The sequence below is a fragment of the Acinonyx jubatus genome, chromosome B1, assembly GCF_027475565.1.
Source record: "Acinonyx jubatus isolate Ajub_Pintada_27869175 chromosome B1, VMU_Ajub_asm_v1.0, whole genome shotgun sequence".
Lineage (NCBI taxonomy): Eukaryota > Metazoa > Chordata > Mammalia > Carnivora > Felidae > Acinonyx > Acinonyx jubatus.
Genome location: NC_069382.1, coordinates 198,238,521 through 198,264,988, shown reverse-complemented (window position 1 = coordinate 198,264,988; position 26,468 = coordinate 198,238,521). Strand labels below are relative to the sequence as shown.

The window sequence follows — 26,468 nt, the reverse complement described above, 5'->3', positions numbered from 1 at the left end:
AAAACTGGACAAAGTACACGAAACGACTGTTTTCAGGCACCAGAGCACAGGCTGCTTGGGACTCAGCCTGGGGACACAGGCAGCAGACTCTGAAAATACCCAGCTTTGTGCCCGGAGACAGTTTCTGGAGCCGTAGTACCAGGAGGGGAGACCGAGTCAGGAGGCGGTGACCCGAGCAGCAGGAGCCGTACTCCGGAGGGGAGGGGGCCCCGCAGAGCGAGTGCAGAGAGCAACGTGGGGGCGCCTCTGAGCCTTTGACTGGACACAAAGCCACCCAGGCGGAGAGGACATTTCACCAGGTGGACAGAGAGTAACCAGATCGCTGTAAGCTGAACCGTTCCCAGGGCTGGGAGACGTTCAAGTTGAGACCGGGCTGTTGAACACCCAGGTACGCAGTGGGGATGCCAAAAGGGTCGTGCCCGATTAGTGGGGCTAAAATAGCCCGCGCGCGAAAGCTGCAAACACCTGCTGAAACGAAGAGAAAGGTCAAACCCACAAAGGTCGCGCTGATCTGCAAATGAGCCTCCGCCAGAACAGACCCAGCACTCTCCGTAGGAAGAGTGGGGTCCAGCCCTCGGCACCATAGAATGCGGCGCCCAACATCCGATCAAATAGCACCCGTCACAGAAGAAGCTGGAAAATGAGACCCAAAGCCAGGAGAAAAACGAGTCAATAGAAGTAGACCCAGAAATGAGAGTGATGTGACAGTAGCAGCCGGTGGCTTGAAATGGTATTGGAAATATGCTTCGGTATTTAAAGGAAAATGTGAATATAAGTGGGAGTGTTACAGGACGTTTGAAAAGAAACCAAGTGGAATTTCTGCAAATGAACATTACAATTTCTGAGACGAAAATTCCTTCAAAGGAATTAGCGGGAGAGTAAGTATTGCCGAGGAAAGGCTTGGTGAACCTGAAGACAAAACCATAGGCTCTATTGAGACTACAGCAAAGAGACAGAAAAGACTGGGAAACATGGGAACAGGTTCAGGAATCTGAGAATAAAGGATCTTTTTACCTGTCCAAGGGGGGGGGGCATCCAGGAGGTGGGGGAAGAGCAGATAATTGAAGAAATAATGGCTAAACAATTTCTAGTTTGATGAAAACTGTTAACCCGTGGATCCAGGAATGTTGATGAATCTCAAGTAGCATAAACACAACAGAAACCTACTAAGCCCGTCGTAATCAAATTTCTGAAAAATAGTAACAAATCTAACAAGGAGCAAGAGGGGGAAAAAAAACCCCACATCACAGACAATGGAACAAAGGAATTATTACAGACTTCTCACCTAAAACTATGCCCAACGGAAGACAATGGGCTAGTATCTTTAAAGACTTACAAGAAAGAAATCAAACAATTCCGTGCCAAGCCTCCTGCTCACCCGGCCACACACCGAAAAAGCAAAAAGCAAAACACTTTCAAAAGTGAAGGCAAGACCACTAAGGAATATGAGGTTTCTTGCGTGGGCCGACGAAAAAGTCCTCAAATTGATTGTGGGGATAAACGCCCAAGTCTGAGTACCCTATAAACCACGTTGAATGACATGAATGTCACACAGGCACCCCTCACTTTGTTGCACTTCGGTTTATGGTGCTTTGCAGACACTGCGTGTTTTACAAATTGAAGGTTGTGCCAGTGCTGCATCGAGCGAGCGCGTCGGTGACATTTTCCGACAGTATCTGCTCCCTTCGTGTCTCTGTCACCTTTCGGTCATTCTCACAACATGTCAAGCTTTTTCAGTTTTATATTGTTGGGCTGATGTGTGATCAGTGACTATGACTTACTGAAAGTTCAGGTGACAGCATTTTTTAGCAACAAAGTACTTTTTAAGGTATGTACGTGGTTTTTTTGACTTCGTGCTACTGCACATCTAATAGACCACAGTGTAAACGTACCTTTTCTACGTCCCGGGAAACCGGAAGATCCATTTGACTTGCTCTATTGCAATATTTGCTTTATTGCAGTGGTTTGGAACTGCACCCGTAGTATCTCTGAGGGATGCCTGTAGTGTGTGATTAAAATGACATCAATAAATGTGTCCCCCCGCCCCGCCCAAATAATGAAGGCAAAATAAAGACTTCTGTCAGCACACAAAAGCTGAGAGAACTTGTTGCCAACACACCCGCGTGACGGGAAAGTTAAAGGAAGAAAAATAATGTCAAAAGCTATCAATAAAGTCCCGGAGCAAGCCATCAGCTGGTAGATAATATATATCTGATGAGGCATCGGCATCCAAATATGTGCAGAACTTCTACAAGTCAGCAGCAAGAAGGTAAACCAAAATCCTATGGAAAACGGGCAGAAAGGTTTAACAGACACTCCACAAAAGAATATAGACGAATGGCCACAAGCACATAAAACAGTGCAGATTGAAATGGTGAGGAACCATCAGCTAGCCACCAGAACGTCTAGAACGGAAACGGAAGGTAACGGCGATTGTTGGCGAGGGTATGAGCCTGAAGGAACCCTCACGTGTTGCCGGCGGGAATGCAAAGTGGTGCGACCTCTCTGGAGATCAGTTTGGTGGTTCATTACAAACTTAATCACAGAGTTAGCATACGCCCCAGGTACGTACCCAAGAGCAGTGAAAGCACGTGACCACAGAATGACTTGTCACTGAACATTCTTAGCAGCTTCATTTGCAACAGCCCCAAAACTGGAAAGAACCCAGAGGTCTGTCAACGGTGAATGGAATCGTGTTCCTCACCTGTCCGGGGGAGCACCGCTCAGTAGTAACGAGGTGCAAGCTATTGATGTGTGCAGCATGCGAGTGACTGTCAGGGGCAGGACGCTGAACCAGACATCAGAGTCTATGTCCTGTGTGAGTCCTTGTATATGTAGGATGGATGGATGGATGGATGGATGGATGAATCACAGCCCGATGAGACAGGTATTTTCAGTCTCACTTCACAGGTGAGAAACAGGACTCAGACAGGGTAAGTAACCTGCTCTGGGTTACACAGCCAGAGACCCTGTGAGTGCACATGCAGGGAAGGTGAGGACCCCCCACTCTGTCCTAACACCGCACATTAGCAGGCCAGATGCAAGAGTCTAAGAGGGAGCAGCAGAGCACAGCGCTGACCACAGGTGACACAGCACAAGGCGTCAGCTGTGAAGGTTCCAGGCCCCGAGCAACCAGGTCTGCAGGGCTGTCTCACAAGCCTGGGGAGATAGGCCAGCTCAGCTTGTATTTGTCCTCGGTCCCCAAGAGCAGGAACTGGCCCAGTGGGGACCCGAGAACACACCTGCTGAATGACCACCAGCCGCACAAGGTGGGGGCGATGGCAGGCTCTGTTGGGGGGACCCCTGCTGCAGGGTTCGGGCTGGCCTGGGGCCGGTGTGACCGGGCAGGCCTCGTGGGGAGGCCAGCCGGGTGAGGACGGCTGAGTCAGGCCTCCTGGGGGCCTCTGGTCATTCACTCGTTCACTCACCCATTCACGCATTACCGGGCACCTGCTGAGCGCCTGGGGTGTGCCATGGACTGTCCAGCCCTGAGAAGGCAAAGTGGAGATGACACAGGTTTAACCAGAGGAAAGGGCAGGTGCTGGTCCAGGCTCCTGGCCCAGAGAGTTCTGCAGGCTCCTGGCCCAGAGCACGGCTTCTCCGGCCAGGCTGAGCCGGGGAAGGAACGTGGCCCAGGGGCTGCCAGGAGCTCAGAGGCAGCAGGTGGCCGGGATGGGACACAGGCAGGACACTCGGGTCCGTCTTCCGGCCCCTGACTGCAGGTGGCCTGTCCCTGGCTCACCAGAGAGCAGCCACCTTCCCGGAGGGGAGGTCCTCGGTGAAGGAGGCTAGTAGGCTCCCTGCTGCCCCTTCCAGCCTGGCTCAGGGCAGCCCCGGGCCATGACCTGCCTTGCACCGGGGCTGGGATTCACTCTGGATGCAGAATTTCATCAAGTGCCAGAACGCTCAGCAATCCAGGTAAACGATATTTCAGTGGGGTAGTTTCAAAAATTAAACTGTCTACAGTTTACAAGGCACTGACTTTTTAGAGGCCTCAGTAGGTAAATCATGCGGCTCTGCAGCGAGGCAGGCCTTGCTTCGACTCCGGTTCTGACACGCATCTGCTGTGTGTCCTTGGAAAAGTTAACTATCCTCTCTGAACTTGGGTTTTCTCACCTAGGGAGCCAAAAGTGAAGCAAACTCCAGCTTGGACAAATGTCCTAAAGTTATTAAGTGAGGCATGCATGTGAGGCGTCTATGGTAAGACGTGGCAGCTGGCATAGAGTAGGTGCTCAATAAATGCTCGCCGTTGCCATTATCATTGAACTGATTTGGACACAGCATCCTGGGCAGTCAGAGGAGGCAGGGTCGAATGGAGGAGGGAGTCGTCGACGCTGCCTGGTTGGTTGCCGTGAGCCAAGCACAGGGCTGGCCCTCGCTGCCCCTCACCGGGGCGCTGCGATTCTGCCTGTTTGCACAGAGAGGAAACTGAGGCTTAGGTGTGGGCGACTGGCCTGGGCTCACAGCAGGCCGGGGGGCCCTGCGTGTCCTCAGCCTGCGGCACCCGTCTGCGCGAGGCCCCCGGGGAAGCGGTGGTATACGGGGCAGGGGGTCTCGGTCCCTCGCCCCGGGAGAAGAGCCGGAGGCAATGCTGGCCGGTCACACGTTCTCTCATTTCAGGTTGCCCTTCCCGCCTGGGGACCGAGTGACCTTCAACGGGAAGGAATGCGTGTGTCAGAAGTGCTCCCTGCCCAAGACAGCGGGCGGCAGCGTGCACCTGTCCCAGGGCCTCTGGAGTAAGTGGGCACCGAGCGGTATGTGGGGGGAGGGGGTGGCTGGCTCGCGGTGTCCGGGAGGGACCTGACCTCCCGGGGCACAGGCCGTGGGAGTGAACCCCTGACTGTGGACAAACACAGGAAGGGGACCGGGGACAGAAGTCTCTGGGGCTCCTGGACCTCCAAGCGTTCACGCAGCCGTGCCCTCCCTGCCACACGCCACTCCTGCTTTCAGCCCGGCTCCGGCCTGCCTCCTCCAGGAAGCCTCCTGGCCTCCTCTGGTCCTCTCCCTCCAATGCACGCGCACACGCACACACTGAGTTCCACCTTCTGGGGCTCAATAATAATAATTAATTCTAGACCTTCCAGAAGCTCTTTGGGGGAGCCATTAGGAGAGCACTGAACTCTGGGCTCCTGAGGTCAAGGGCTCCCGGGTTTAGTGCTCCACACACACACACACACACACACCCCCGCCCTGCCCAGAGCTAGGCCGGGATTTGTATGCAGCAGGTGCTCAAGGCATGCTTGTTGGGTGCAGAAGCACATTGTAAAGGAATCAATGTGTGCTGAGTGCAGGGCAGCGACAGGGCGAGGCAGGGGCTCTTCTGCAGACCTGCAGCTCTGCTGGGCCAGACGTGGGGCGCTGGGACCAGGAAGGGGGCCCCGCACTCCCGGGCCTGCTGCTGCCTGGTTCCCTGGGCAGGATTGGAGTTTCCGAGCCCACCCTGCGTGCCACGGTCACTGTGGTGTCCCCAGTGCCTGAGTCACGTGTCCCTTGACAGAGGAGGGCTTGGTGCTGACGTCTATCACAGTTCATTCCTGCTCCCCCGCCCCACCGTTAAGCACTTTCTTCCTCCTCGCCCACCTTGTCTGCCACGTTGAAAATCTCTCCAGGAGAGATTGTACCTCCAGCCTTCCAGAAGCTCGGTGCTCCAGGGCCTGGTGGTAATTTTACTCTGTGGAGGGAGGCGAAGCCCTCATCTCTTGGGGAGACAAACTGGCAGCCACGCCAGTTGGTGAGGCTGTTGCTTTGGGGCTTGCTGGGAGAGTCCTCCATTCAAGGATTTCTCTCCCGCTGAGGTCTGCATTGATTGAACTTCTGGGGATTTGCTTCGCAGTTGATGCTCTTATAATTAAATCTGAAATAGTAATTAAAAGCTCTAACAAGCAAGATTCGAAGGGGGGAGATTAGTTTGAACAGTTTGTCCAGAGCTCCCCGGCAGCCAGAGTAAAAAGAGAAATGTGCCTGACTGCAGACTCCTTGTCTAAGAATTTTTTGAGTTGGGAAAGGCTCTGCCCTTTCCAAATATAAAAGTATTTTAAAATACCAAATTTACATTTCCAGAGAACAAACGCTCCCTTGACCCCCAGGTGATCTAATAATGCAACCTGCCCCATCTTCCAGTCTGCCCTGAAAATCTCCCGCCTAGGACCTTTTTGGTGTCTGGGGAGTGTTAAACATTCACCACCAGCTCCTGCCTCCTGTGTGGATATCTGCAGAATCCTCCCAATCAATCCCCGCTTCCTTGTGTCCCCAGAGCAGCCCCGACAGGCAGGATGCCTCCTCTCCGTCCCAGAAGTGCCCTGAGTCGGGCGGGGAGGTGGCTGTGTGTGTGCCAGGAGCCGGGTGTCCCACTAGGCTCGAGCCAAGGGCTTCAAACCCCAAAGCAGGGGTGCAGGTGGCCTCTGTTCTGAAACTTGAAACACAGGTTCCAGTGGGTGGACATGGAAGGGAAGACACCACAGGACAGGGAGAGAGCGGGCAGCCACCCGATCCTTGTGAGTGGCCCAGCAGGGGGCTGCTACGTGGGGGGACAAGGGACGGAATGAAGCGGGAGAGACGGACACCAGACGGCAAAGCCGTGCCCAGTCCCCCTGCATCCCGGAGGCAATGAGGAGCCATAGATGGCTGTTGAGTGAGGGATGCCAGGAGAAGCTTGAGCGGCGGCGTGGTCGGCCCACAGGTCGCGGGGCCGGAGGAGCGCGGTGGGCGGGAGGGGGAAGCGGCTCTTCCCCGGGCAGCTGTTGAGGTCGGAGTCCAGCTGGAGTCCCGGGGCTCTGAGCGCCCCTCAGCATCCCTCTTGGCTCTGGCCCTGTGCCTGTTGCTTAGCAACGGGATAAGCGCTCTGCACTGCACGCCCACACTGTTCCATCCCTGGAGGAGACACCACTCCTTCTGAATCTTGCACAACGGCTTCTGCCCTGGGCTGCCTCCCCCGCTGCCCCGAGGAGGGTCTCCTCCCCGAGAGCTCTTTTTGCTTCTCCCCCCCCCCCCCCCCGCTTCCCCTTCCCTGGGCTCCTCCTCCCCGGCCTCCAGCTCCGAAGTGGGAGCTGGGAGCTGGGGCTTGGAGGCCCCTCCAGAGTCAGGACGGGTGGTGCACCCTCAGCAGGAAGGGGGGTGGGGGTGAGGGTCCACGGCCCTCCCCTCTGAGACCCGTGGCCTGTGGCCCTTGGGGCTTCCCCGTCTTCTGCCCGAAAGAGCCTACGTTGCTCAGGTGCTCGGGGGTCGGCGGTGGGGCCCTGGAACCCCAGCCCCCTCGCTGGCCCGCTGCTGCCTGGGAAATGGGGCAGCGAGGCCGTGAGGTCGCATGCCCAGTAGGGTACGGTGACGGCTCTGTGCCCTTAATGGGGTGCTTCTGTCTTAGGGTGCGTCTGCCTTGGGGGGTGCTGCGGCCCCCAGGAGTCAACACGCTCTTGCCCCCGTGCTGCCATCCGGTGGGGGGGGGGGTTGTCGCCAGCTCAGCTCAGAGCCCCAGTGCGTGGGACCACACTCGATCCGGTTTATCTTTCCCTGCCGTTGCCCCAGGCCCTTCCACTCAGTCCGGGCTTTCAGAGAAATGACGGGCCCCCCTCAGGACGTGTCTGTCGGACATTTTCAAGTTTTAGACTTCAGTCGGCTCCGTGCTTTCAAAAGTCAATCTCAGATCCGACTCTGAGCCCTTCCCTGCTCCCCGACCCAGTTTGACCTGGGGGCCAGTGGGTGACGGTGGGTCTGTCCCGCCTTGACCATGACCCCCCCCCCCCCCGCCCTGTTCGCAGCCGGGCTTCAGAGAGGCCGCCCCGCACGTCCTGTGTCCCACGCAAGTTCGCGGCAGAGCTGAAGATCTCATGACCACGTCCGCTAGAGGGGGGAGCGCTTTGGGGCAGACAGGAAGCTGTCTAGAACTTTCTAGAAGGGTCATGCTGGGGCAGCGGCCCAGGCTCGCCCGTTGCTGTGACGGCAGAGCCAGTCCCCTTTGCCGACAGCTGTTGTTGGCAGGATTCATCACACGGGGTTCTGTACGGTCCTCTGCAAAGCCGTGCAAAGCTATGCTGAGCTCCAGTCGTGTTTGGAGAGTGGCGATTGCTGTTGCCATGGCAACGGTCCTTCCGGCAAGCGCTCTGGCCTCGGAGTTCACAGCCCACTATTAGCGAGACTCTGCCCCAGGCTCACTGGGGTGGGTGTGGAGTCCCCGTCCTCCTGCAGACACAGCTGGCACGCTCCGGGAGCCTCTGGACCCCCCCCCCCCCCCCCCCGCCCCGGGGCCGGACGGGCGCGAATATCGAATATCGTAGCAGGCGGGGTGACAATGTGGGAGGTGTCCTCAGGTGGCTTCCCGCAGGGAGCTGGGCCCCCGGGTCTTCCGGCAACAATCACGGCATTGGGCCTCTTGCGCGTTTATTCAGTTATCAAACACATCCACGGGCCTGTGGCCTCATAACAAGTGTGTGAGCCTACACTGCTGTTGGCCCCGTAGAACGCACCCCCTTCGTACTGGGCACAGAGAGGCCAAGTGACTAGCCCACAGTCGCACAGCGGGTGAGGGCAGCCAGGCTCCAAGGGCCAGGTTTCTAACCACTGCTCTACCCTGCCTCCTCCCCCTCCCCCCGGCCCTGTGCACAATGCGGTGTGGCCTCCAAGCCCGGTTTCTCGACTCTGGAGCCACTGACAGTTGGGGCCGGATGATTCTGTGCGGTGGGACCATCCTGCACGCCGGAGGGCACCGAGCGGCGGCCCTGGCCTCGCCCGCCAGGTGCCTGGGGCATGCCCCCCTCCAGCGGGGACAATCAAAAGTGTGTCCAGACATTGCCAGGTGTCCCCTGGGGAGCACAGCCGTCCTCGGTCGACAGGCGGTGACGTGGAGCTTACAGGGCGAGCCCGCAGTCGAAGCCAGCCCGCGGGAGTCCGGAACTGGCCAGCCGCTGTTGCCTCTGTGCTGCTGGGGACCCACGGAGGTCGAAGGTTGGGGAGGGGCTCTGGGTGCTTCCTGAACTTGAGAAAGGAGGGCGTTCTCTCGGTCCCCACTCATTCATGCACGCGTGCGCGCACGCACTCACTGGCCCAGCGTTCTCCGGCTGCCGGCCACGCTGGGCCTCGAGGGGCCCCAGGTGAGCGAGCTGCCTGGCTTCCCCCGCCCGCAGTCTTGGAGCGGGACTCTGTTCTTTGGGCGTTTGGTGCGCAGTTTGCGTGTGGATTTGGACCGTGTGATAATTTAGGAAAGCCAGAGCTTGACCAACGGTTCTGTGGGCGTCAAATGGTTTTTTTTCTGAAAACAATAGGACGCTGCCATCTGCCAAGGAGAAGAGCATTTGTGGAGCCCCCGCCGTGTGCCAGGCCCGTGCGTGCCCCCCCCCCCCGTCACTCTGTGCCTTTGTGTTTTGTCATTCGATGGGATGCAACACCCCCCCCCCCCCCCCCCCAGTGAGGACACGGGGCCCAGAGGGGACAGAGCTCGGCCCATTGCGGCCCGGTGAGCCGTGGGGGCCAGGACCGGTAGCCGGGCCTGTCGCGCCCTGGGCTACCCTCTCTCATCTCGGGGTGCGGGGTCCCCGTTCAGCCTGCGAGCCCCTCGGCTGAGCCCGGGTTGCTGCGGGCTCCTGTGGGCCGTGGGTGCCGTTTGGCAGATGCCTGCTCATCAGGACCCTGCGGGGCCCCCGAGGCCCATCCTGCCCCTGACACACCCAGATACACACACACAAACACACACACACGCACACACGCACCCCAGGCAGGCGATGCCGCCCGTGTCTGTGCCCGAGGCTCCCCTGGCCTGGCTCCACCCCGTCATCCTTCAGCACAGGTGACACTGGCTGGGGACCCCGGTGTGGTCCCCAGGCCAGGCCTCAGAGGCCTACGCGCTGAGGGGCGGGCCTGGGACCCAGGGGCCATTGAGCAAGGAGGGGCACACTGGGAGGGGTAGCGGGGGCGTGGGGAGGCCAGTGCCCCGACGGGTGGGGGCCATGGGGTGAGGGGTGCGTATCCCCTGGGGGCGGTTCGCCAAGGGAGGGGCCCCCCAGGCTGACCGCCCGGGGCCCGGCTCAGACGCGGGCTGAGGCCCGGAGCACAGGTGGGGACGGGGCGGTCTGTGTCGGGGATGCCGATGTCCATATCGGGTACAGACAGCCACGGGAGGAGGTCCAGACAAGTGGGTCGGGAGGGCTTCCTGGAGGGGGCATCAGGGCAGGTGAGGGCCCAGAGGAAGGAATGGCAGGGGTGACAGCTCAGACCTCCCTAATGCAGTGCATTTCCTCGGGGGGCACGTTGGCCGGGTCACTTAGGTTCACTCTGCTTTAAGACAGAGGAGGACGCGCTGCCCGCCCCTCCAGGCGGCCCCCACCCTGCAGTGTGGTCTTGTCCCAGGACACACCCGCTGCCAGGCCCTGGCCCCGTCCTCTGCAAGGCAGGGCCCTTTCCGCTCCCAGCCCAGGCTGCATGCAGTCGGCGCTCAATGCCTGCAGAGACGAACCTCGTGGCTCGTTTCTCGGCACTTGTGCCGGCTGGTGTGTAGCAGGGTCCCTCCGGCACAGCCAGCTGGACTGTCCCCTCTGTCCCCTCCCACAGACCGTGGGCACTTCTGAGCCCGGAGACCCTGCGGGATAGGCCCCCACGCCTCCTGGCCCACGATGGCCATGTCTGTGTCCCGTTCTTTCTTTCAGGTTGCGGGGGCTGCGGCATGGAAATTAAAAACGGCCAGTCCCTGGTGGCTTTGGACAAACACTGGCACTTGGGCTGTTTTAAGTGCGAGACGTGTGGGAAACAGCTGGACGCGGAGTACATCAGCAAGTGAGTGGTCGGCCCTCCCGCGTCTGCCTGTGCTGACGGTGCCTCCCGGGACCGCGGCTGCCCCGTGGCCCGCGCGGCCCAGGCCCCTGCATGTCTGTCCCCCCGCCCGGCGCCCCCTCCCACCAGCCTCGCCTCCATAGTGTTTCCGTGGATCGAAGCAGAGACCGTGGCCCCCACCTTAGCCTTCGTAAGATGCCTCCCTCCCTACACCCGTCCCCGGGTGTCACCCTCCCGTGGCGCCTGGGTGGCCTGCAGAGTGCATCGTGAGCGCCGGCTGACCGCAGCAGCGGGAGCGAGGGGACGAGGGCTGACCAGCCTCAGTTGTCACCGATGTGGTGGCTCAGCCCCACATTCCGGCTTGGGCGGTCCCTGGGCATTGGGCAGCTCCCCCTGGCCAGCCCGGTGTCCCCACGCGTGCAGCCCGGATGCAGTGATGGCTGGTTTGCGTGGGGGTCGGAGGGCACATCTCATCAGAAGGCCGTGCAGAGGGAGCCTCTGCGGGGGTCAGCCCCGAGCAGGAGCAGCTGGCTTGCCAGGGAGGGGTGCATTTGCTGGGATTGGCGGACCGAGTCAGGGCAGGCCCCACCGTGGCGCAGAGTCGGGGGGAGCTGAAATGTGCAGGCTCCTTCCTGCAAGTCAGGGGGCTCTGTGGGCCGCTAACATGGGGGACCCTGCTGGCTCCTGATGCCGGAGGGAGCGGGTCTGTCACAGGAACCCACCGTGCGGGGGAACCGCGCAGAGTGAACCCCGCGTGCACGCACACCCTCACGCAGGAGTACCGGCCACACCCGGGGAATCGGAATCAGGCCGCCGACGTGCCGGCTGCTCTCGTGCTCTCGTGCTGCACGAGGCCACCCCGGGGGCAACGGGGCAGAGGGGGCACGGGGTCCCTCGGTCTCCTTCCTCGTGGCTGCGTGAGAGTGCACGCTTCTCTCAGAACAAAACCTTTTCAGTTAAAGCCCCCAAGCCAAGACGATCCAGGCTGGATGGGGCTGGGGGAGGTACCGGCCGTGCCTCTGTCCTAGTAAAGGAAGGGGTGACTCACGTGAGGGCAGCCCGGGAGGCCGAGCCCTCCCTCGAAGGCACCATAGCGAGCGCCCAGCCCCCAGCGCTGGCTGCCTCTGGAGCCCACCCACACGCACGCCTGTCACTCAGCGGCCTTCAGAGCTGTCCCAGAATTGTCAGGGAGGCTGCGTGGGTGTTGCCATGGAGGTGTTATCTCTGAACCTCCTGGGTTTGGGGCACGCCCATTCCCAGTGGGGAATAACAGGGGCCCTGAGGTCAGCAGGCCTTTGAAAGCAGATCCTGAGGGCTCGATTTACAGGCTCCTCTGCTGGAAGGCGGCGCTTCCTCCCTCCGAGGCTGGGGCGTGGGAGGGATGCCCTGCGGCCACCGCGGCCCTCTCCTGCCTGAGGCCTTGGGACCTACAGAAGGTCCAGAGCTTTGAGGGAAAGACAGCGGCATTAGCTGTGGTCTCCCCACAGCTCGAGAAGCTTACCCCTGTCGGCAGCTGGAAACCTGGAAACTAGTCACGACCACACTGGGAGGAACGTGGCAGCTTCAGCAGTGGGGGGAGGGGGGGGTGCACTGGGGCAGCGGGTGTCCCCAGTGCCCGTGGCCTCCGCGCCCGACTCCCGCTGGGCGGGGCCGAGGGCCAGCCCCGGTCAGCAACGACAGCAGCCTCGGCCACCAGCTGGCGAGTGCCTGCCCTGTGCTAGGCGCTGACCACACCTTCTCTTCTTTAGACCTTACCGTCACCTCTCCCATTTCACAGCTGGGGAAGCTGAGGCTCAGAGAGGTTAAGTGACCTGCCCAGGGGCACACAGCTGGGCCTTGGCGTTTGAGGGCAAGCCTGTTCACTTCGCCGCCACACGGCCTCCCGCCGTGCTGTGTTGACCTCAAAATGGTCATTGCGGTCGCTGGTAGAGAGGCTCCCACCATGTGTCCCATGCTGTGCTGGGCGACGTGCCTGCACTGTGTTCTCTCGTCAGCACCCCGAAAACCGGGCCGAAGCCTGCCCAAGCCCGCCCAGTACTCGGGAGCAGTGCCCCACACGCGGTGTGACCCCCGCCACGAACAGCACCCGCGGCAGATACGCGTGCCCTGTGGCCCTCCCGCTCCCTCCCTCGCAGCTGGATGCCTCTGCCACCCACAGCCAGGGACAGTGAGGGTCGTCCCAACCCAGCCCAAGTGCCAGGCCCTGACGGGGCACATTCGTCACACACCCTTTGTGGCTCGTGGCTTCGTAGGGCAGCCCGGACCCCTCTCGGAGGGAGTGGGAAGCCACCTGCTGAGTAAATAGGCCGCCTCCCACCCAGATGCCAAACGAACGTGGGACAGAATGAACCGGAAGCAAGAGCCACGTCCCTGGAAACATCTTCGATTTCCCAGATACGGCTTTTATTCTCTCGGCTGAGCCTCCGGAGGCGGCTGCCAGCTCTCGCTCCACCGCTGGGCCTGGGGCTCCCCGCTCTGTGCGCCTCAGTTTCTGCCCCTGTAAAACGGGCCCCTCTTCCCGGTATTTCTCGTGGGGCCAGGGCAGCGGTGGAGGAGGTGTGCTGGCACCCAAAGAGCCCAGGAAACGCTGATGGTGGCCATCTGGAGTAGGAGGAGGTGGCATTTCCCCCTTTGACGCGGTCCCTCTCGTTAGCAACGGCTGTGGGGTCTCAGGGGCCCCGGGGTGAAGCCCCCGCGCGTCCTGACCGCCCATCTCGTTGCAGGGACGGGCTGCCCTACTGCGAGACTGACTACCACACCAAGTTCGGCATCCGCTGTGACGGCTGTGAGAAATACATCACGGGGCACGTGCTGGAGGTGAGTGGGCCTCCGGGTGCCCTCTCTGGGCAGGTCCTGCTCTGTGCCTCGCGCGGCGCCCCGTGCTCCTGTGTGCGCGCGCAAGGATACGTGCCCCCGAGCCCTTGCCTCCTCACTCCTCTCGGCTCTGCCGGAAGACAGCTTCCTCAGCCTTCCGGGGCCTGCTCGCTGAGGGCCACCTCCTCCAGGAAGCCCTCTCCGGACAGTCTCCCCTGTGCCCTCTGCGAGCTGATGGAGTCGGTGGGAAGGGTTGAGATCTGGGTCCAGCCCTTCCGCATTAGATGGGGGTCTGAGACCTGGAGGAGGTCCAGGAGGCAGGACCAGGTGCCCGTAGGAAGCCTAGAGTGGTCTCCCGGCAGGCCCGGTCACACGGCAGCCACGGGGCAGGCAGGCTTTCTGGGGTGCCCACGCTGTGTCTTTTGATCCCAGTGGGAGTTACGTGGCTGTGTCTCTTTGTGGAAGTAACGTATATCATGCACTTCGGTACGTTTGTTCCCAAGATACATCTTATGGGACGACCGAGCCCCAGCCACCTGGTTGTCAGACCCAGCTCGTCCCCGTATCCATTCCTCAGCCCCTCCTTGGCTTTGTCCATGGGGAAGGCACAGGTGACGGGGGCCTCAGGGGACAGGGAGGCGGGTCACAGAGGAGCCCCCGGGGGCGGGAAGATAGGGGGGCCCCCCCCCAGCCATCCCTGACAAAGGCTTTTGAGCCAGGGAGTGCCTGGGGGCCAGGGGCAGTGGGACACGAGGGGTGCCCCTCGCGTCCCCAAGGATGTCTGCCCTGCCTGTACCCACAGCCAGTGCCTGGCCCACGAGCGGGGTCTCAGGTGCTGCAGTGGAATCATACCTGGAACTCTGAGTTGCTTTTCTCGAAATTACACCTGGCATCTGACTGGCGGGGACAGAGTTGCTGCAGGCCCTCAGCCCCACCTCTTTCCACCCCAGCCCTCTCTTGCCCCTGCACCCAGGGGTGGGAAGGGGAGAGGGGAGAGGGGTATCACACCCACAGGCAGCAGACCTGCCCCTCTCCTCATTCCCGGGGTGGGAAACCCTGGAGGCCAGCATGGTGGGGGCAGCCCTGCCTCTGCGGAGGGGCCCGAGGATGGGTGTGGTCACACGCGTGCGGACTGGGGACAGGGTGCAGAGTACAGAGAAGGGGAGAGCTGCGGGTAATGTGATCAGGGGCAGCTTCGCTTCTCGGCTGGTTTCCTTCCAGTTTTTTCTCTCTTGACGTAATTATAGTTGAGACCAAACCGTTTGTACGTTATATTCTGATTCTGTCCGGTTCACGTTTCCTCCTTAGCAGATTCTCCTGTTTTTGTTTTTGTTTTTGTTTTTGTTTTGTAAGATGGGCTTTTAAATTTTTTTTTATTTTTTATTTTTATTTATTTACCCTTAATCTAATTCATCGTCAAGGTGGCTAACATACAGGGTGTAGAGTGTGCTCCTGGTTTTGGGGGTAGATGCCCGTGTTTCATCGCTTACATGCGACACCCAGTGCTCGTCCCAACACGTGCCCTCCTCAATGCCCATCACCCATTTGCATGGGCCTTTTTTCAAACCGCTCGATTGGAACATAGCTCACGTACGGCGCAGTTGACGGCTTGAACGCGTGCCTCCGTGGCCGTCAGTTTCTGCGTGGACGCATGCACCTCGTGCCGTTGTTTTAGAGCGTTTCCAGCACCTCCAGGAGAACCCGACGTCCTGGCTGCTCCCGCCCCACCCAGCCCTGACACCACGTCTCTGTTTCTCTAGACTTACCTGTTCTGCACATTCACACAAATGGGGTCAGGCGGCGTGTGGCCCTCTGACTGGCTGCTTTCTCACGGGGCGGGTTTTCAAGGCGCGTCCATACTGAGCGTGGCCCCGTCTTGCATTATCTTCCACCGTAGGACTATTCCAGAACCCAGTAAGCTGATGGTTTATTGTCAGACGGAGCATGGCTTCCTAGTTTTCTTTTCTTTTTTTTTTTTTTACTACAATAAACAGCACTGAGATGAACATCTGGTTTTTTTTTTTTTTTTTGCATTTCTAATTTTTCTTAAGATTTATTCCCAGAAATGTCGAAGTTCAGTCAACAACTATGAACTTCACAAGAGTCTTGGTGCTTGCGAAGTGCTTTCCAGAAAGATCATTCTAATTTACCCTCTTACCTACAGAACTTGGTGTCCCATCCCCCACGGTGAGTGTGGTCTCTGTGGAATCCGAGCTGGTTCGACAGCTGGGAACGTGGGTCCTCGCTCACTCTCGTGACTTTCTTCCGGCCCTTGAACCTGGTCTTTCTGACGGTTGAGTGGACCCCAGCGCTTGCATCGTGGCCGCTTTCCACACGCTGCCTGGTTCCACACGGGGTCTTTGACCCTCAGCTCTGTCTGGGCACGCGGGTCACGTGACGAAACTGTTGGCATTTAGTCTGAGGGCGTCTTTTACCCTGTTAGCGGGGTAGTGACCATACCTAACGCTTATACCCACACTCCCCGAATCTGTGGACGGAGGCTATGCCCTCTCTGGGGTTCCACGTGGCGCCGTAAATATTGGGGACAGGACTCGACGGCCAGCAGCTCAAACCGTTTCTCTCTGTTCCCTGTGAAGTTTGGTCCCGACCTTCCGCTCTCTCCTGGGCTCCCCGCGCATGTGTGCTGGGCCGTCGGCCGCCTCCAAGCAGGTGGCGGAGCCAGACTGGAACCCAGGCCGCCCCGGGCTCCCGGTGCCGTCCAGTCCCCTCGCGGGGTGTGAACGCTGCTTTGCACTTGGTGTTAGCACCGTGCCCCACTGGGATACCTGATGGCTGCCAGCGGGGTGCGTCTCGGCTCGGGGGGCGCTGAGCTCTTGCTCTGTGGCGCGTGTGTGGGTCTAGCCTGGCCTGCTTCCTGGCAACCGTGGGCTCCGGTCACTGTGCCCTGGGGCAGGGGTGGACGCCTGGCCTCGACGCTGCTGCCTGCCCTGACCCAGAGAGCACTCCAGAACCTCAGGGACTCAATGAGACGTCGTGTGCAAAGTGTTCTCCAGCCCAGTAACGGGGGCTGGGGGGCTTCCTTATTGTCACTGGGCAGTCAGCGGGGCTCCCCTTGAAGGGTTGAGGGGGAAGGGTGACCCCGTCTGCACCGTGGGGCCCGATGCTTAACGCTGGGCCAAATACAGAACGTGGGGGCTCGGCGCCTGAGCCCCTCGGGTGCACTCCGGTTTGCCCTCAGGCAGGGGACCGTCCTCATTGCGAAGAGCAGGAGGAAAACAGGTCCGGGTTTTCCTCCTCGTCGGTGGAGGACACGGGGCCTCCCGGGGAAGATTCATGCTTTTGTTCTCGAGCTCCCTGGCGCGGCTGAGTCGGCGGGCTCTGCAAAGCTCTGAGCAGCCTCCTCGCGAGGTGGCAGCTGCGGGCGGGCAGAGACGAGCCCGACTCCGCGGAAGGGGAGCAGCCGCCGCGGCGGCGTCACCTGAACTTGGCCCAGAGCGTGCTGGCGCCCCGCTGGGCGGGCCGTGGGCTCTTGGGGGCAGCCGGTGGCGGGTGGCAGGAGAAAGAAGGGAGAGGATCCGGACCGCTGGCTGAAGGCGGGGGCTGGCCGTCCTCACGGGCACGCCGTCCGTTCCAGCTGACTGTCTGGGGCGCGGGCGCTGGAGAGGGGCAGCGGGGGCCGGCCGATCGGACCGGGCTCTGTCGCGAGGACCCCGTGCAGGTAGGGAGCCTGGCCGGGCGCTTCGGAGGGCCGGTGGTGAGGCCGGAGGAGCCACGCTGGGTTGCAGGAGGGTGGGCTCGCGAGGAGCTGGGCCACATCGGCCAGGTGAGACCCCCCCCCCCCGACGCCCCTGTCGTCCCCCCACCCCGTTCTGTCCTCCCGCGAGATGCGTGTCACACTCAGAGCTTTCCTGCCCCCGGAGCCCGAGCCGGAGAGCAGCCCGGGCCCCCCTCCCCGCCCGCGGGAGCCATCGATCTGTGCCGCGTCTGTGTGCGTCGGGCAGCATGCCATCTCAGTGCCGGGCGCCCCAGAGCCCGCCTGTCTGCCCGCGAAGTGTGCGTTCGGTGGCGACGGTGCGGCCCTTCCTCCCCCTGCCTCAGCTACTCCCAAATATGCAGCCTCCCTTTCTGCGTGTTTTCTCGCATCCTGCGTGTCTCGGGGCGTCCCCTGCCGCGCGCTGGGGCACAGGTGGAGGAGCCTCGTGGGTCTGGTGGGGACTCGCAGGGCCGTCTGCCCCCACCCTACTGCCGAGGTGGGCGTCTGGGAGTGTGGGGAGGGCTGGGGTGGGGGGGGGCCGGGCGGTCCTCTGCAGGGCTGGCTCCAGGGACGGAGTCGCCCCCAGGGCAGGGCTAAAAGGTGGCTGGAAAACTGCCTGCGGGGGACAGCGGTGTTGGCCAGACCAGCTAGACCAGAGTCTGATAAGGGGGTGCTGAGTGAGGGAGAGTCCCTGGCTCAGTCCTCCCCATCGCCCCACCCCTGCCTTATTGTCCTTTGGCTGGAATGCTTCCCTGCACAGGTGGGAGTGGGAGTGGGCGGGGGCGGGGCCTGGCCCCGCCCTCCTTAACCCCTGCCTTGCTGCTGTCTGAGCCCCACCTGCCTGGTGCAGCCTGCCTGTCTCCATGGTAACCAGAAGCCCAGGGTACCTCTGGGACCACTAATGAATTCCTCCCTCCCTCTCTCCCTCCCCCTGCCTGCCTTCCCGTCTTTCCATCTCCCTCAACCCACCACTCACCTACAGACCCTCTGAACATGCGCTGTGTCCCCCCCCCCCCACCCACCCTGGGCTGGAGCCTGGGCTCGATGCCTCCCCGCTAGGAGCCCTGGTGGGAGGGGGCACCCTGGCCAGCTCCCACCCTGGGTCAGGCAGCCAGCTAAACGTTTCTGCACCTCACGTAAACCACCGCTGCCACTGCGGGGCATCGGTTACTTGCTTTCTCTTGTCTTGCTTCGGCATGTCCCATTTTACCCTCTTAAGCGGGTGTGAGTTTTATCACTGGGAGAAAATAAACCATATGTTCCAAAGAAATAAATGCATTATCTCAGGACAGAAGCAAAGTCACCTTCCCCAGGCCCTACCTTCTCCCTGTCTTTTTGCAATTTAATGACTGTGTTTATTTAACAAACATATTCAGAACGAATACCTGTTTATCGTAAACTGAAAAATCATCCGTAATAAATGACAGCACCCAGACTAACTACCATTAGCATTTAGAAATCACCATTTTAGGTTGTGCACACACGTACACAGATGAACACAGGCACACACACACACACGCACGCACACACACAAATACACACACAGATGCAGGAGTGCATACACAGACACACACAGATACAGGGGCACACGCAGGTATAGACACACATACATACACACGTGGATACACATAGACACACATTACAGACACACACAAACACAGATACACCCAGATATACACGCGGATACAGGCACACACAGACATAGACACAGTATGACTTGCTCTTAGCCTGATACCGTGCCCCTGCTCATGCATCCAGTAATGCCGGGCAAGGGCACTGAGCAGAGGCCTTTGCTGAGGGCTTCTTAGAGCCGTGATACGCGGATATGCCCACGGACACACCCAAAGGTAGAAGGGATGATTCATCTGCTCCCACACTCACTTGGTCCAAACCCTCCTTTTGTCCTGTAGGGGCCACTTAGGAACAACTGGTCTCTACCAGCCCACTCCTGCACGTGGCTCTGCTCCAGGGCCTGGGGGACCATGGAGAACAAGGGGACAGCAGTGTGGTGCTCCTGAAGGGCATGACCTAGATGGGGCTCGATGGTGGGAACGAGGGAGAGGGAGCAGGAGAAGGAGAGGGAGCACGAGGGAGCGAGCTGGCTCAGCCCGGCGACCTGCGTTCCGGGCAGAGACCCCACCCTGAGCATGAACACGTGGGGTCAGCCGCGGGAGAGTGGCAGGGGGTGAGGTCGGGACTCCGCTCTGGGGAGGGGACTGCAGATGGCCCAGCGCTTGGCCTGCCTGGCCCCGCATGGCGAGGAGCTGGGCTTCTTGCGGGGAGGCGGCTCCCGGCAGGAGGGCATTTGTGCAGCTGCCCTGGGAAGTCTGTGCGGCTCCGGCCGAAGGTTTTGATGAGCTTCGAGGTAGATTTCGTTATGTCGGCTGGTGACGAGGCCTTTTAAGATCCGGACTCAGTTCTAGGCAGTCAACGAGGAAACTCAGCTTTGAATCGGGCTGGAGGATGTGGATGCCTGGCCCCCGGGAGCCGTGTGGCCTGGTGGGGGGCCTCAACGCAGCACAGGCCCCGCCCTTGGCGGTCTGGAATCCAGGGATGAGGGGACGCCTGCCTCACACGTGCCGGGCATGTCATGGTCCCTCTGTGCTGTCCCTCTGTGCTGCCGTGGCCGGGTGAGGGAGGGAGGGGCGGGGGTCTCTGGAGCCCAGAGGCATTGCCCCAAGTCCCCAGTTCTGGTCGCCCCTGCGTGCCGGCCGTGGGCTGTGCTCCAGGCTCGGCTCCCACTTGGTTCTGAGTAAGACACGGCGTTTTTTGCGAGCCCCTGGAACCAGAGTTCCTGTGTTCCTGATGAGCGTTGTTCTGTCTCATTAACGATGACAGCCGCTTGTCAGAAGGCACAAGACATCTTTTTAAAACCACGCACCGAAAAATCTCATGGCTTTTAATATTCTTTAAAAACACCTGAGCCATCTTGAGAGACCCACCTGGCAAGGGGCTGGGCCACCTGCCCGGCGGGGGGCTGGGCGACAGGTACTGGCCTTCGAGGCCTTTCCTGCGTGGCAACTGGGAGGAGACGCCTGCGAGAGCAGGGGCGCGGCAGTGTTCCGATGACGCGGAATGTCCGGTCACTGTGGCCGCGGTGGGGGTTGATATGAGAGTGAGGGTGCCTTGACTTTTGACTCTATCGCCCGTCCTGGGCTGCTGGGGCTGCTGCAGCCACACTGGACCCTGTGTGCTGAGACCCCAGGCCGTGTCCTTCCCTGCGCAGCAAGCCACAATTCAGGTGCCGGCCCATTCGGTTCCTGGGGACAGTCCCCCCCCCCCCCCCGGGCCGCAGACGGCCACCAGATTCTCCCTGTGTCCTCACGTGGCGGAGACAGAGCTCTGGCGTCCCGCCTTGACATCTGGGGCCCCACGAGTCAGGTCTCCTTCCCTTCTAAGGCTGGCTAATATTCCGTCGTGTGGATGGGCCACAGTTTGGACCGTTTGCACCCTGTGGCCTCTGAAAATCGCTGCCGTGGACGTTCACACGCGGGCTGCGGCGCAGACCTGGGTTCGCTTTGCTTACCACGACCGCCGGTTTTCTCACTCCCACCAGCAGAACTGCTGGGTCACGTGGTAACTGTGTCACCTTCCCAGGCGCCGGGCGCTGCCCCAGTCACGTCCCTGCCGCAGGTGCACGGGGGCCCCGGCTGCCCCACGTCCTCGCCGGCGCTGACTTCCCGCTCTGGCTCGGTTCGCTTTGACTACAGCCGCCCTCACGGGTGCGGAGCGGCCTCTCGCTGGGGTTTGGATCTGCACTCCCTCCACGATGGCGATGTGGGGGCATCTTCTACGTGCTTCCTGGCCGTTGGTGCATCTCCTTTGGAAAAATGGCTCTTCCGGTCCTTTGCCCGTTTTCTCACTGGACCAAAGGTTTTCTCTTTGCTGCTGGGCTGTAAGAAGTCTTTATTCCGGATGCGAAGCCCTCGTCAGATCTACGATTTCAAATGTTTTCTCCCCTTCTACGGGCTGTCTTTCCACGTCCCCGACAGCGTCCTCAGATGCGCGATAGTTTTAATTTTTGTGAAGAAAAGAGTCTGTTTTTCTTGTTGCTGCTCACGCCTTTGGTGTCAAACCCAGGGCTCTGTTGCTAAATCTGGGGTCGCGAAGATGTGCTCCCGTGTCCTCCTCTAAGAGACGTGTAGTCTCGGCTCTTAATTTAGGTCATCGATCCGTTTTGCGGGAAGAGTCTTTAGCTGGCATGTCCCCCAGAGGAGTGCGCAGATCATGCGTGCGCAGCTTGGTAAATGCCCACAAGCTAGACTCGTGGGTGTGCCCGGCACCCAGGTCAGGAAGGAGGATGTGCCCAGCCCCCCGGGACCCCCAGCCACCACCCTGACGAAGCAGACTCGTCTGCCTCATCCTGAACTTCACGCGGATGGAATCCGTACTCTTCAGTGTCTGTTTCTCGACTCGCTCTCAGGGAGTCTCCGTGTTGATTGCCTAGGGCGGGGACTGGGGGGCATGTGAGGTCGGGGTCAGCACCCTGGAGCCGGGACCGCCAGGCCGGGGGCTGAGAGGCCACGAAGGGCCACACTCCTGGGCTCCACTCCCGTTCTGCCACCTGTGTGCTGTGTGACCTTCCCCAGCTTCCTCCACCTCTCTGTGCACCATGCGGAAAATAAGGACAATAATGTGCCTCGTAGGGCTTCTGGAGGGTGGAGACAGGTTAGTGCGCAAAAGGGCCTCTGCTCGAGCTGCAGTAACGGTCGCCGAGTTGCCGTTATTTTTGGAGGTGGGGACGTTCGCCAGACCGGGGACGGGAGCGCTTCCCGGATGGCAGAGAGTGTGGACGCAGGGCCGGCCCCCTCACAGCGGCCCAGAGCTGCGTCTCCACTCTGGATGAGTCTCATCCGCCTGGTTGGGGTTTCGAGCCTGTTGTCTTAGAAACCAGCCCCGCATTTTTCTCTCTCCTCCTACTCAGGTGTAGACCTGACACGTAGACGCCTCGGGTACACCCCACGGTCTGTTTTCCCTCCAGGGCGAGCTTTCTCCTGCTGTCACAGAACTCCTGCTGTTTGAGGTCACGGAGTCTGCCCCCCACCCAGGGTGATGGGGGCCCTGGGTGAGGTGGGTGTGAGGACAGGTCCAGGGGCATAATGTTTAAATCACTGCAGGGCTGCCTGGGGGGGCTCAGTCAGCTAAGCGTCCGACTTCGGCTCAGGTCATGATCTCGCGGTTCGTGAGTTCGAGCCCCGCATCGGGCTCTGTGCCGACAGCTAGGAGCCTGGAGCCTGCTTCGGAGTCTGTGTCTCCCTCTCTCTCTGCCCCTCCCCTGCTCGCGCTCTGTCTCCCTCTCTTTCCCAAAAATAAATAAACATTAAAAGCATTTTTTAAATCCCCGGAATGGCTGCTTTGCCCTGGTTCTGCCTGGGCCAGGGCTGCCGTGTGACCTGCTCCCCCGACAGACCCCCACAACTAGCAGTGGCCGTGGCGGGGCCCTGCCCCCCAGGTGGGGAAGAGGGAACTGCAGGAGCCCAGGAGGGAGGAGTGCCCGGGAGGCTTTCTGGAGGAGGCACCTTTGAGATGAGATAAAGAACATTCAGGGCCCCCGGGCAGGAGCCGGGAGGCACTCCCGGGGGAACAGCTTCCTGAGGCTTCAGAGCCACAGACGGGGTTGGCGGGGGGCACAGCATCTTAGCGCTTTGCCCGGAGACGCCGGTGGGCCATGCCCGCGGGCACCCCACTCGGGAGGGGAGGGAGCTCTGGATTCCTCCTCACACAGGGGTCACCTTGGGCCAGGCTTCCACCGGGGGCACCAGTGATGGGGGGAGCTGTTCCTGATGTGGTTCCCCCACTCCCAGCTCCTTCAGGGAACCGGTTATTACCAGCTCACACCCCGGGAGTGATGCTCAGACTCCTTGCCATTTTGGGAAAGAGTGAGGCACGGGCTTTCGAGCGGCCCGCCTTCCCCAGGGTGGAGGGTGTGGCCACGAAGAGGCGCCCAGTACGCTCTTCTGGGGTGATTGCCCTGCACCACGTAGAATGAAGCCAGACCAGCCTCTATAACCTGTTCAGGTTATTCCGGTGTTAATATTTCCACCTAGTCCAATGGTGGTGTTAGGAATTATAAAAATAGTAGATGCTAAGCGAGAAACCTGAGTGCAGGGACCCGTGGGACCGTGACTAATTGTCTTTCACCCCACTCGTCCTGTGCCTCCACCTGGGGAAATCATGTTTGCTCCGGCCTCCCCTCTGCCGTCCCCCACCGCCGCCCCCCTGCCAGCTACAGAGATGGACGGGACCGGGCCCCCCTGCCTTGTGAGGATTTGCGGAGCAATAGCCCTGCTCCCCTGGGGACGTCGGGCGGCACGGCTGGGTCTCTGCTCCCCCCACTCGGCACCCCAGAAAGCCTGGGAGCACCCACTGGCCCCGGACTCTCCGTGGTGCTGTCCCGAGCCCCCGGGGCGCACGGGAGGCCCCGGCACACCCTCTGCTTCTCCTGAGGACCCCGCGTGCAGGCGTGCTCCCCTAACCACCCTCCCTTCAGCAGAAACACCTCTGCTCCGTTCTTCCCACAGGCAGGAGAGAAACACTATCACCCCTTGTGTGCGCTATGTGTCAGGTGTGGCCGGATGTTTGCAGAAGGCGAGGAGATGTATCTTCAAGGTGAGCGCACAACCATGCCGCCCAGTCCCCTGGGGCTGGGGATTGCTGGCGGGTCACCTGCGGTAGCTCGAGTGCTGCTTGGGAAGCCGGCCACGCAACCCGGGGCTGGCGGAGCAGAGCCCGAGCGGGCTTGCCCGGGCGACGCGGTGGGATGGCGGGCAGCGTGCAGGAGGCACCCGTGGGACCTGGTGATGGCCGGGACATGGGGGCGGGGTGCCCAGGGCTGCTCAGACCTTCCCCCAGAGGATGGGCCCCTTCTCTGCGGCCACCATTTCTTCTCAATGCTCCCTCTGTGTCCAGCGTCCCTGGAGGGGAGCAGAGCGGGGCTGGGCGGACGGCAGGGCCACGCACGGGCTGTTCCATGACCTCACGCGGTGGTCATCCCGGGGCGGTGTGTCAGACAGGCCTGCCTTTCTGAGCCGGACCTCATGGGCTGATGTCAGCTGGGACGGCCTCGTCCCCAGTGTCCCCTCTTGTTCCTCAAGTCGCTGCTTGAGAGTCCGTGAAAGGGGTCCTTTGCGCTGCCCCCACCCCACCCCCTGCTGCTCAGATGTCTGGGCGGGAGGGGCCCCTTGCCCCGGGCACCACCCCTGCTGTAAATAGTGCCTTCAGGCCTGCCCGACACCAAGCATGGGGACACGAGCTCGCCAACAAGGGGGCCCCAGTGTCAGGGAATAAAGATGCTCGTCATGGCTCTGGGCTGAGGCCGGCGCCCCGTGTCTAAAGCGGGCCCTCCCGTGACTTTCTGTGGGACCTTGGAACCAGTCCCACCCCTCTCCCAGCTTCAGATTTCCCGGTCGGTGTGACAAGGGGTCAAAACCCAGGTCGGAGCTTTTCAGTGGTACACTGTGGAACCCTGGAGTCCTGTGGCCAGGGGGTCCTTGGGGGGCCCGGCCCCCACCCTGCCTGGTCCTCCTGGATGCTGGGGCGCCATGAAGGCATTGACAGGTGAATCCTGTATAGCCAAAGCTGTGAGAAGCAGGGGGCCCGGTGAGCCCTGCAGCCTTTGAGGATGGTGAGACAGGCCACCCCCTCCCCACTGCCACCAGCACCCCTACCGTGGGCAACACCTTCCCGATAAATATGACGGAGGGGCTGTTGACTCCCAGGAATTGTCGGGGAGACCCGGATAAAAATAATAACGAGATGCTATTGCCCCCCATTCGATTGACGATCGAAGGGCACACCCACGTGGTGAGGAACCTGGCTGGTGAGGCAGGAATTGGGAAATTGCCTTAAAAATGCCCACACCCTTTGAGCCGAGACCTCACTTCTTGGAGTCCTCAAGTAGGAGGGACGTGCTAGGACTTGGGTGCTGTGGACCCCCTCCCCCCCAACAAGACTTAGAGAGAAAACCCCACATCCCATGGCCAGGGACAGATCCATCCTCTTTCCACGTGGTGGAATGCTACGCAGCCCTCAAGGGTTACGCTTCTGCTGTTTAAGTGTATGAGGAAATGTGCAGGACTCGAAAACAAAGCTCCCAAGACATAAAAATACGTACGTACAACATGATCCACATTCTACGACCAACGCACGTGTGTGCCCGAAGGCTGCCCGGCCAGAAGTGGCTCGGAGATTATAGACGGTTTTCATTTTCTTACTTATATTTTGTTGGGGTTCTTTAATTTTTTTTAATTTTTTTAATGTTTGTTTATTTTTGAGAGAGAGAGAGAGAGAGGGAGGGAGCATGAGTGGGAGAAGGACAGAGAGAGAGAGAGGGAGACACAGAATCCGAAGCAGGCTCCAGGCTCTGAGTTGTCAGCACAGAGTCTAACGTGGGGCTCGAACTCATGAACCGTGAGATCATCTCCTGAGCCGAAGTCAGATACTTAACTGACTGAGCCACCCCGCCACCTTATTAATTGTCAATAAGGGCCATCGATTACTCATCTATGACTTTTGTCATCAAAAACGGTTGTCAAAAATGACTGTCTTACACACACACGCGCACACACACACACACACACACACACAATTAAATCGTGGTCTCCCCAGGAGCTCCAGACCCATGCAGATGTTTTCCAGGGAGGGACAGTGGTAAGTTCCACCCCCAGGCGTTAGCTCCTGTGACCTGGGAGGCTTTGCAAGCAGGAGATAGGATGTAGTGCTTTCCTTCACTTGCACCTGCCAGCCCCATGAGGTGCCAGGCTCTGTGTGCCTGGTCTCTGGAGTGCAAGAGACACCGCCCCCTCCTGGCTGGGGCACAAACCCACACACAGAGCCACAGGGAGAGGGAGCAGGGGGTCGGGCTGAGGTCCAGGGGGGCCCCGTAGGGAGAGCAAGTGCTCTGGGCCCTGGAAGGAGGGCTGACCTGTGCCGGGAGTCCCAGGGGAGCGCCGCGGACGTATAGGCGGCCTCCGACTCTCCGCACGGCCCCTGCATCGCGGGAAGGGACACTGAGCGCTTCCTCTTGGGTCTGTCCGCAGGTTCCTCCATCTGGCACCCGGCGTGCCGACAAGCAGCCAGAACTGAAGACAAAAACAAGGTTGGTGGAATTTACGATCTGCTCCCGTGCATTCGTCAGCGCCGTGTGTGGTCACCCGCTTCTGTAGACTCACCGGCGGGTCACACC

The 26,468-nt window shown here is 60.4% G+C and overlaps 1 protein-coding gene across 20 annotated transcripts in view; it reads left to right on the top strand.

The window, feature by feature from the left end:
* The window catches only part of ABLIM2 (actin binding LIM protein family member 2), a 139,519-nt gene that overhangs the window by 48,567 nt on the left and 64,484 nt on the right, over positions 1 to 26,468 (top strand). For all 20 annotated transcript variants that reach the window (XM_027073276.2, XM_053217631.1, XM_053217632.1 and 17 more), the window contains exons 4-8: positions 4,621 to 4,736; positions 10,632 to 10,758; positions 13,479 to 13,572; positions 23,806 to 23,893; positions 26,323 to 26,381. In XM_027073276.2, coding sequence (XP_026929077.1) covers positions 4,621 to 4,736; positions 10,632 to 10,758; positions 13,479 to 13,572; positions 23,806 to 23,893; positions 26,323 to 26,381 — 484 coding nt within the window. The remainder of the gene's footprint in view (positions 1 to 4,620; positions 4,737 to 10,631; positions 10,759 to 13,478; positions 13,573 to 23,805; positions 23,894 to 26,322; positions 26,382 to 26,468) is intronic.